This window comes from Myodes glareolus, chromosome 14, assembly GCF_982192425.1.
Source record: "Myodes glareolus chromosome 14, mMyoGla1.1, whole genome shotgun sequence".
NCBI lineage: Eukaryota > Metazoa > Chordata > Mammalia > Rodentia > Cricetidae > Myodes > Myodes glareolus.
Genome location: NC_142039.1, coordinates 78,754,626 through 78,766,488, shown reverse-complemented (window position 1 = coordinate 78,766,488; position 11,863 = coordinate 78,754,626). Strand labels below are relative to the sequence as shown.

General features: G+C 34.0%; 1 protein-coding gene across 1 annotated transcript; it reads right to left on the bottom strand.

Moving 5' to 3' along the window:
• Nucleotides 1-809: 809 nt before the first annotated feature.
• Nucleotides 810-1,759, bottom strand: LOC125408879 (olfactory receptor OR9H1-like). The gene has a single exon (XM_048447547.2). The coding sequence runs from the start codon at nt 1,757-1,759 to the stop codon at nt 833-835; it is 927 nt and encodes a 308-aa protein (XP_048303504.1). The 3' UTR covers nt 810-832.
• Nucleotides 1,760-11,863: the final 10,104 nt, after the last annotated feature.

Here is an 11,863-nt window from a genome sequence, read left to right as displayed (position 1 = left end):
ACACTGTATTTGTAATGGCCCCCAACTAAAAACAGCTCAAATATTTACCGACACATGAATGGTGAGCAAATTGTAGTATCCTCATATAGTATATTCATATCATGAAATATTTTCCAAGAATTAATTACAATTAACTATTGATAATAATGCTAAAGTAGTTATTAGGAGAGCCATAATTCTACTATGCCTGCTATGTGATTCCTGAGGGAAAACAAGCTTGTGTAGCTATCCAGAGTGAGTCAATGTTTCACAGGAAAAGGGAGAGAGTAACAGGAAGGCTTCCTAAGGAAATTTTTGGTAAAGTGCACAGGTTTCTTTTCTTGACTATGTGGTGATTATACAAGTATATACATGTGCTAAAACACAACATATTTTAATAATTAAATTGAATAAACTGATAGATGTTGGTTATACTCCATAAAAATTGTTTAAAATAATTTATCAATGGAATTTGTCTAATTTATTATTAATTTTGATATGAAAAATACCAATACATTGCTCAATATTTTTAAGGCAAATATTGAAGCATTTTGGTTTTCTTCACCTTTGGGAATGATATGTTTTACCACTTCATGAGTTGTTTTCAAATATTTTCTGATTGTTTGACAGTTTTTATGATGAAGTTTGATCAGTCTCCTGTATATGAAGCAAAATAAACAAATACCAATTCAATTATCTATTCTTGCACTTTAAATTTTATTTATCATCAGCCTTGATTTCATTTATTGTTAAATGACATTAACAAAGTAACTCTTGGCACAGCACAAATCATGGGAGTAGCGCTGAACTGGAGTAAAGTCCAGGTGAGTTTGTGAAACCCACGTCCACAGAATCAGGTGGAGAATTTCTGTTTGCTTCTCATCAGAGCTTGCTTGACATCTTTGTTCCTCAGGCTGTATATGAGGGGGTTCAACATGGGAATAACAATAGTGTAGAAGATAGACACCACTTTGCTCTGCTCCATGGAGGACACAGCACTGGGCTGTGCATACATGAAGAAAACAGTACCAAAGAACAAGCACACACCAGTCAGGTGGGAGGCACACGTGGAGAAGGCTTTCTGGCGTCCCTGTATGGTGCGGATCTTCAGTATTGCTGAGATGATGTAGATGTAAGAAACAAAGACAGTCAAGAAGGTGCTGACAATAATGAAACCACATAATCCAAGAAGAATCAGTTGGTTTATAAAGGTGTCTGAACATGAGAGGGTTAAGAGTGGTACGATATCACAGAAAAAGTCATTGATTTCATTGGATCCACAAAAGGACAAAGTGAAGGTCATTGTAGTTTGAGTGATAGCATTCACTGCACCCCATGAGTAGGACCCCAACACTAATAATCCGCAGACCCAGTGAGACATACTCACAGAGTATAGAAGAGGATTACAGATGGCAATGAAGCGGTCATAAGCCATGGCAGCCAGGAGAAAAGCTTCTGTAGTACCAAAAAGAGATAAAAAAAAGAATTGTGTAGCACACCCACCAAAAGATATTGTGTGGTCCTGTTTCAAGCAGTTTATCACAGCTCTAGGAGCAATTGTGGAAGAATAGCAGATGTCCAAAAAGGAAAGACTTTGGAGGAAGGCATACATTGGGGTGTGGAGGTGTGCATCCATCTTAATAATTACAATCATGCCAAAATTTCCCACCACTGCTATAACATACAAAACTAAAAAAATCAAAAATAGCACCATTTGTGTTCCAGGACCCCCTTTGAATCCAAGTAGAACAAACTCTGAGACATGTGTAAAATTCATCATTTTATAATCACAGCCACAGAAGAATGGAAGAGGAGAAGACACAGGGAGGTGAAGATTTGCAAACCCAATATAGTGTACTACCTACAAGATTAAATTAAATTATAGGCATCTGTATGTCATTAAAATTATTCTGTTTACAATCTTGATCTGCAGTGTTCTGTATGTCTTGAAAAAAAGGGAAAGATACAGCTGCAGGAGAAAGGAATTAGAAATAAATAAGCATCGGCATACAAACAATCAGTCTCTATGAATACATCAATATTATGCTCACCTCATCTCACCAGAACCAAACAGGAACTGAAACTGTGATGTATTTTAAATCATTTATTTACTTTATTCTCAATCTAGAAAAAATATGGAGAAAAATCACAAATCAAACTGCAAAAATAAGGGCTACAGATATAGTTCAGTGGTAAAATTTTACCTAGTAGTCCCAAGCTTCTAAATTTAATCCCCAGCAATACAAAACAAAGCACAAAGACAGACATGAAGATACATTAGACATAACTATTGATTCAGTTCTGAATTATAAGAACTGCTATATGTATATGCTGAGAGATGTTGCAAGTGATAAGTACTATTCAAAATCATTTCATTCAGAGTCCTGTGTCTTGAAATCTAATTTCTTACTTCTGCTATAACATATTATCTTAGATTTAAAAGTTTCAGACACAAAACCCCCTTTTCTCTGAGAACATGACAACAGAATGAGCTCCAGTGCCCCATAGTATATATGCTGCCCTTTTCCTTTTTCAGGCTCTAAGGAATTCTCAGCTTCTAAAGACACCTTTTATTTTTTTATTTGTGATGTCTTCTATTTATTAAGCCAGCTGCTTAGCATACTCTCTAACATCTCTAGTTTAGTCTTTATATTTTGTATTTGTTTATTCTATTAGTTCTTATGAGGGCTATTACAATGACAATAGATCCTTTAGATATGACAGAATAATCACATCTTATTTTTCAAGACTGTGTATGAAAATTTCCTTTTATAAGGTAACATGACATATTCATAAAATCCATAAAATAAAATAAGTGTATTATGAGAGGCACTGTTCATTCCATGAAAATATTTACTGGACATATTCTCAATAAACTGATTATTTTTGTTAAAATATAAGACAAAATAAATCAAATAATACAGAAATATTTTATAAAAATTAGGTATTTTCATTTTAGTTGATGTGCTGTCTTTCTTAAGTATATTACTGTTGAAATATTTTTCTTTACCTCTTTTTCATCTCTAATACACACCTCTTCATGAACTATTACAGAAATATCACATAAAAATACATAATTTATTTAAGCCTTCTCTCTTAAGAAACACTTAAACTACAGTTAATTGAAATTTTGTTGTAGAAGTGAGACTTCCGAAAGTGAGACTTACTAAAGTAGCAGGTAAGTGATGAAGCTATGAATGTGTAAGGCAGGCTTTATATGTATGGGGGTATCTGAAATTTTGAAAAATTGTTTTTTATTGTTTTTCATGTGACTTATATATTGCTATGAACCTCTGATTCACAAAGCTGTAGCAATATACCACAGAGAAATAGTTCAAGTGTACTAGTTAATATGAGGCTCTGCTCTCAGAAAGCTCGGATTCTCATGAACTAATATCTTGTTATTGCTACTTTACAGTAGCTTGACCTGTCAGATGTGAATATTAAAAGTGATGATAACTGGAAATTTTTTACAGGTGAAAGTATTTTAGAGATTCTTGGCATAGAGTAAGCACAGTCTCAGTGCTACTATTATTAAAAGTTAAGAATACACTATTTCTCCACTGCATTTGGATGAAATCTGCCATGTTTATGAATCAGTTGTAATTCTCAGAAAATTATAATTGATTTAGAAGTTCAATCTATTTAACTACAGTTTAAATATATTAAATGTAATCGGTCACAGGGTCCTTGAGAAAGCATTATATTTTCTATAAAATAGACCTCACCTAAATGTGTGGCATCTCTCCTTCCCTTTCTAGCTGACTCTTGATTTCATCTTCAGCTCTGTGGTAAATTATGTACTCACAAAATTTCTACAGACCAATCTTACAAGAGGTAAGAATAAAGAATATATAGTTTTCTTGGTGATGATCATCAGAGATTTATTCCCCAGGGTTCTGTTTTAACAAGAAGAGTTTGCTCACTCAGGCAACTTGGAAAAGCAGCAAAAGGAAGTTCTAGAGTAGGATTTGAAAGCAAAACAAAACAAACTCAAATCATAATACCTGTTTTTAGAAATAGGATTAGTCCTTTGTAGGCAGAGGCCACTTGTTTGTTTCCCAGCTACCCAGACTCAAATAACCACACAGAAATTATATTAATTAAAACACTGTTTGGCCAATCACTTAAGTGTATTGCTAGCTAGCTCTTACATTTTAAATTAACCCATTTCCATTATTTTACATTTTACCACGAGGCTCGTGGGTTAACAGTAAGGTTCCCTGACATCTGTCTCCTTCAGCACCAGCTACATGGTGTTTCACTGACTCCACCTACTTTCCTCACATTCAGTTTAGTTTTCCTGCCTAGCTCTATTCTGCCCTATCACAGGCCAAAACAGCTTCTTTATTCATTAACCAATAAAAGCAACACATATACAGACTTCCCAAATTAGTCCTTCCTTTAAAGCTTCAAAGATGGTGGAGGAGGGCAGTACAACACATATGCTTCAAAAGAGGAAAAGGAAATGCTGGAGATAAAAGGTTACAGCAGAGAAAGACATAGAAATAGATGGAAGAGTGTGGTAAAGAATCAGCCAAGCTAGTCATCTATTAAAATGTCATAAGAACATCTGTTATTATGTAATTTTAAAACATAAAAGTGGTAATTAAATCAATAGAAATAGAAAAACTGAAATAATGTCTTACATTTTACCAGAAATAAAAGACTGAGATCAATAATAACATAACTTAAGATCCTATGAAAATACTTGGAGCATGAGCAATGTATTTTTAAATGAGAAATTACTGAAGAAATCAGGGAGTGAATCTTACAATTTATAGAATGAAATTCAAGAAATAACAATCTACTAGAATCTCTGATATACAGTCAAGGTAGTTCTAATAGGAGATTTTATAGCTCTAAGTGCTGATTTTTTTAATAATTAAAGAAAGCTTAAGAAGATAACCTAGTGATGAACTTCAAGGTTATAGAAAAGAAGTCAAATACAAAACAGATATATGGAAAGAAACAATTAAGATTAGAGTTGACATTTATTTTAAAAATGACTAAAAACAATACATAAAATTAAGTGAAGAGTTAGTTCTTTGAAAAGATTAGTAAGATTGATAAACCCCTAATCAAGCTAATTAAAATAAAGAGAGAAGACCCAAATTAATGATTCAAGATTATTAGGGAATACTTCAAAAACATTTATTCCAACAAGCTGAAATTCTATAATAAGTGGATACATTTTTAACATATATTGTCCACTAAATTAAAGTAAGAGTACATAAAAAATTTAAATAGATTGATGTAATTGATGTGAGTGAATCTGTAATTAAAAGACTCACCACAAAGAAAAGTCCTGAATTGGATGTATTCAGGGCTGAATTTGAAGGAAGATCTAATGCAAACACTTTCAACTTGTCCCACAAAATGTAAAAGGAAAGAACTAAACCAATTTCATTGATAGAGCCTTTTAACCCAGACACCAAAATAGATAAGTATATAACAATAACAAAGGTGATTGCAGGCCAGTTTCACTGATAAGCATGGATGCATATATTATCAGCTGTTCTAGTTAGGGTTTTATTGCTGTGAAGAGACAACCATGACTATGGCAATTCCTATAAATGAAAACATTTCATTGGAGATTGGCTTACATTTCAGAGGATTATTCCTTTATAATGGCAGGAAGCATGACAGCATGCAGGCAGACATGAGAGGTAGTTGAGAGTTCTATATCTGAATTTGCAGGCAGCAGAAAGGAAACTGGTTTAAGTTTCTGAGATCTCAAAGCCCACACCCTAGTGATACACTTCCTCCAACAAAACCACACTTACTCTAACAAGGCTTCACCTCTTTATAGTACCAATCCTTGTGGGCCTATGTGACCATTTTCTTTTAAACCACCATACAAGCCTATAACAAACATTATGTTAAATTAAAGAAAAAAGAATATTTTCTCAAAGATCTTGTCAAGATAGGGGTTTCTACTCCATACACTCTTATTCAATATAACCATCAAAGTCTTAGCTAGAATAATAAGAGGAAAATATAAAAGGGATAATAATAAGAAGGGAAGAAGTCAAGTTATTTGTATTTGTAGATGCAATTGTTTGATACTTAAAAACCATGTGAAATTTTTTTTCAATAAATTATATTTAGTAAAGTTTCAAGATACAAAACTAGTATACACTAAAGGTAATGGCTATATATACCTTTTATATCTATCATATATACATATATCTTTTTTTGGTTTTTGAAGACAGGGTTTCTCTGTAGTTTTGGAGTTTGTCCTGGAACTAGCTCTTGTAGACCATGCTGGCCTCGAACTCACAGAGATTCGTATACCTCTGCCTCCCGAGTTCTGGGATTAAAGGCCAGCGCCACCACCACCCAGCTTATATACATATATCTTATTGAGAAAAAACTGAAGTTATTACAACTCCTGATTTCAAACTGCACTATAGAGTCATAGTGACAAATACAGTATCATACTGACACACAAACAGGTAATGGAAGAAAATGGAGGATGCAGAAATAAACCCACACATCTTTGCCCTTTCAGTTTGAAAAAGGTGCAAAAAATAGAACATTGTGGGGGGAAAGCATGCTCAAAAAATGACAGGTAAAACTGGGTATCTACTTCAAGAAGAATAAGATTAGATGTATATTTCTCATTCTACACAGAAATCAATTCCAAGTGGAGAAAGACCTTAATTTAAAACTTAAATACTAGGTCTTGGAATTAGGGATTTATCTCAGTGGTATAACAAATGCAAGGCCATAGGTTTCATCATTGGCTCAAGGGTGAGGGCTGCAGTACTGCTGAAACTACAAGGAGTAGGGAAAACACTTCAAGATATATATATATATATATATATATATATATATATATATATATATATAGGCAAGACATATTATTATAACCCAAAAAGCATAAGAGATCTTAGAAATAATAGACAAATGGGCTTATATGAAAGTAAAAGGCTTCTGAACAAAAAAGAAACTATTGGAATAGTGAACAGGTAGCTTATAAAGTGGGAGAAAAACTTTGATATTGATACTTCAGTAAAAGGTTAATAGCTAGAATGTATAAAAAAATTGTATTTTATATGTGGCCAAATTAAATAGAAAAATAATTCTCAATAGGAGAAACAAATGATCAACACATATTTTTTTAAAAAAAAAATGGATTCAGCAGCTTTAGCCATTTGGGAAATGGCTTTCATTTGGGAAATGAAAGAATAGAATGACTATCATCAAGGAGAAAAAAGTGCTAACAAATGCTGGTAACAATGTTTGGAAAGAGGAAATTTTTAGTTGTCATTGTTTAGTCTCTATGGAAATTGGATGGAGATTCCCTAAAAGCCTAAGAAGTAGCATATTAGTTATATTATGCTTATACACTTAACCAAAGATTCTATATCTTATAACAGAGAATTTGTATCTCCATAGTTAAAATTGTTGTATTCACAACAACAAATACATGAACTCAGTCTAGATGTCAATCAACAGATGAGGACATAAAGCAAATATGGTTCACATACTCAGTGGAATGCTGTTTTACACTGTCCAGAAAAATGAAATTTGCAGTAAATGAATGAAACTTGGGTAATGAAACAGCTCAGAAAGTAAAAAAAAATACACATTCTCAAATATATACATCAGGATATTTTTATGTATGTGTATTTATGGGAGAGCAAGTGTAAGTATAGATCTTTAAGCTAGAAAAAGAATCTTGAGATAATGGGAAAAAGGGGTTTTTGCTTGGGGAAAATTAGATTTAATTATTTTTATTTTATGTATATGTATGTTTTGCATATGTGTATAAGGGCAGCACATATGTGCCTGGTTCAGGCAGAGATCAGAAGGCATCAGACACCCTCAATGTGGATTGTGAGTTGCTGTAGAATATTAGTTAAAGATGTGTTTCATTCATCTATGCTGTTGGATATCTGTTTAATAATGCAAAGATGTTGCATTCTTTTATGTTACATTTGTTTAACTCTGTAAAACTGTATAACTTTACCTGTCTAAAACACCTGATTTCTCTAATAAAGAGTTGAATGGCCAGTAGGTAAGCAGGAGAGAGAAATAGGTGGGGCTGACAGACCTCAGTCTGTCAGAATAAATAAGAGAAAGAAGAAGAGGGGAAAGGGAAGAAAAGAGAGGAGAGTGGAGCAAGAAGAGGAGAGGAGGATGCCAGGGGTCAAACACCCAGCCACAAAGTCAGCTATGAAGCAGTAAACAGAGGTATACAGAATTGAGAAAGTTAAAGCCCAGAGACAAAAAGTAGATAGGATTAGTGTGGAAAGTCCATCTATATTAATAAACAAGCTGCTTTTGCCCAAATGGTATAACAGAATAAAACCAGGCTGAAAGAATAGGTAGAGTCAAAGAGACTCCATGTAGCCACCAGGGGGAAAGACACAAGCTGCCAGCTGGAACCTTGCCAGTAGGCCGCAACCCTCATAGTAAAATATAAAATAATAGAAATGGCTTAACCGAAGATATTAAGAGTTTAGCAACATGCTTAAGTGATTGGCCAAGCAGTGATTTAAATAATACAGTTTCTGTGTGGTTATTTTGGGGCTCTGGGGCTCTGGGACTCCAGGAATGAACAAGCTGCTTCCCCCATCAAATTGTCACTCCAACTTGTGCTAGCCAAATCCACATAAAACCTCAGAGGGCTTGGAAAAGGAATTCTAGACACTAAATACAAAGTTTGGCCACGTTTTTATTTATTTATTTTTATTTTTATTTTTTGAATGGGCTCTATTTGCTGGCAGCATGCTGCAACTCCATTAACAGATGTCTTCCTGATTCAACAGTAGCAAAAAACCAAAACAAACAAAATAAAAACCATGTGGCTTCTTGAGCCATGCTGCTAGCATGAACTTTGGCTCTTTCAGGAGATGGAGCATTTAAATGGGGTTTGGGAGCAACGTGTTACAAACTGCTTAATGACACGATATAGACCAGCTGCATACTTGGAACTGGGGCAGTGTGCACGGCTTGCAGAGGCAGTGAACATACCTACAACATGTTGAACTGGGTGGAGCCAAAAGGCAAAGCAGCCTTGGTCCTAATCATGCCATGGCTTAACATTATAAGAAGCACTCCTGGACAGAAAAGGATTTCAGATACACAGTAGCATAGATTCAGACAAAAAAAAGACCTCTAAATAAGACACAGTGTGTTTTAAAAATGTACATAGGCTGGGGAGAGAGAAGAAAAAGAGTAAAGAGACAGTAAATGTAATATAAAAGAGTACAGACAGTCATAGATTAAAGGAGTAAAGATAATAAAATAAATATTAAACTTGTAGAAAAAGTAATAGAGTAAGAAAAATAAGCCAAGTAAAGATGGAATATATACAGAGTGTTGAGATTATGTATATTGTTGTGTTTTCTTTGAATTTTTTGACTGTGAAGGAGTTAAGGACAGAGAGACATTTTATTGTATGGGCTGCTAGGCTAAACCAACATATATACTTTAAAGATATCTTGTCTTCAAAATTTGGGTCTAAGGATATGTTGCTTTGGAAAAGAGGTTCTTCTTTTGTTTCCACAAAGGATGAGAACCTGTGTATTCATTGCAGGCTAATGTGGTTTGATGGACCAATATGCCTTGAAAGGTCACTGTGAACACCCCTAAAATTACTTTGCCCAACAAAAAGTAGGAAGCAGTTTGTAGAGAACTGCACCCAAATTCTCTAAATGTTTGTTTATAAGTGTTTGTTTACAGTTAAAGGGTGATATGATATAGAGATGAATATTTTGCATTGGTATGAATCTTGGTCTATTGATAAAAATTTAAGGTCAGTTTTGTTATATGTGTATTTCTGCTCTTGATTAAGATATTGTGTGTACAGCTCATTTAAAAATGTAATGCATAATTAAGAAATATAGGTTAATAGAGGGTCATCCATTACAGTCAAGCTTGTAGTCATGTTAGTTAGGTTTTCTAGATATATAAAGATATATTTTAGTTAGATAATATTTAAACCTTTCAAAGACCTATGAAATATGACATTTAAAGTGTTTTAAGAACTTAGAGCTTTTCGTGACAATGAGATTCATCTGCTCCTGGCAGCACCAATCTACTTTAAGAAGAAGATGGGCATTGAAGAAGTTCCTTATGGAAATTGTTAGCAATTTGGGCATTAAACTGCTCTTGTCTGGATTGCTTAAACTAGACATGCAGGGCCTATAGATAAATGACTGCCGAAGCTGCCTAAAGAAGGGTTCCTGCTTCATGAAAGAACAAAAAAATAATCTGCCAGACATTCTTCAAGACACAAAAGAAAGTGACTGACAAACTGCCAATATAGGTAGAACTGTCTTTGAAATTTACTGTTTCATGAAAAATTTTCCTGAATACTATGGGTCTGTAGGCTGTAGATGGATGCTCCAATGATAGAGAAGAACTTTGGGTGATTGTCAAGGCTGCCAGATGTCTCTGAAAATTCTATTTTTGGAAGTTGCTTACAATGTACTTCCTCTTTACTTAGGTAATATTTGATGGAGTTGAAGAATAAATAGTTAAAGTTTTCCTTAGTTATGATAAAAGGTAAAGTAGATATAAATATTGTAACTGTAATTCTTGTTTGATACCTGTTTGTTATATGTAATTTTAATATGCTAAAGTTAAAACCTTCCTTTTTATTTAAACAAAAAAAGGGGAAATGGTGTGGGAAATCCTTCTGTACATGTGTTGCTTTTATTGGTTAACACACAAGCTACTTTCGGCCAATGACTTCACAGAATATAGCCAGGTTGTAAGAGATATATATAGAGAGAGTAGGCAGAGTCAAAGAGATGCCATCGAGTCACCAGAGGGGAAAGATGCAAACTACCAGCTGGAACCTTGCTGGTAGGCCACAACCCTCTTGGTAAAATATAAAATAATAGAAATGGGTTAACCAAAGATATAAAAACTAGCTAGCAATATCCTTAAATAATTGGCCAAGCAATGATTTAAAGAATACAGTTTCTGTGTGGTTATTTCGGGGGTCTAGGCATCCAGGAATGAACAAGCAGCTTCCACCAACATAGAATACTTTAAGTTAATAAAAACTGGATAGATACAAGCTAAACTAAGCCTGGGCTTTCATAAGCAAGAATAAGTCTCTGTGTATTTATTTAGGAATTGGATGGCAGGCTCACAATGAGAAAGAGTAAAGACAAATGAACAAACAAACTACAACGAACCACCATATGGGTGATGGGAAACAAATCTGGGTCTTCTGAAAGAGCAGTAAATACTCTTAATGGCTGAATCTTCTCTACAGCCTCAAAGAATTTTCTAATGAAGGATGTGAAAGAACAATAAAGAGCATGAACATGGAAATGTGACTATTGGTATCAGAAAGGTGAAAGCAGGAAGTGGAAACAGGGAGATTAAAGAAGTGAGAAGAATCAGCTACAACAAAGGAACCCTTTAAAAAGCAGTTTTCCATTTGCCCACCTTCTAGTCTTGGGAAATACTCATATTCATTCAATTTTTCTCTAACTTTTCTTCTTGACATCTCATAGAAATAGAAATATACAAGGTTTTTTTTCAGTTTTATGCAGACTGACATTGTTAAGTTTTATCTGTGTGTTCATATGAATCAATATTTCAGTATTTCATGATTGAATGATATTGTTTAGGCATTAAACAGACCATACTTTTATTCAACCACCTCTTAATGAACATTTAGCTTATATCCTAATAAAGTTTCTATTGTTAGAACACTGATAACGACAAATACCAACTTTGTTTTTAAGGAAAGAGTTCATTTCAGCTTAGAGTTTACCATAAAGAAAATTCAGGACAGGGACACAAAGCAGGAAACTTGATGCAGAAATGGAAGCAAAGCCAGTGGAGGAATACTGCATTCTGGCTTGCTTCCTATACCACTTAACATTATTTGCCCAGCAGTGGACCTTTC

Bases quoted from the DNA above. Each gene is read 5' to 3' on its own strand.
- LOC125408879 (XM_048447547.2), bottom strand. From the start codon at position 1,759: ATGATGAATTTTACACATGTCTCAGAGTTTGTTCTACTTGGATTCAAA.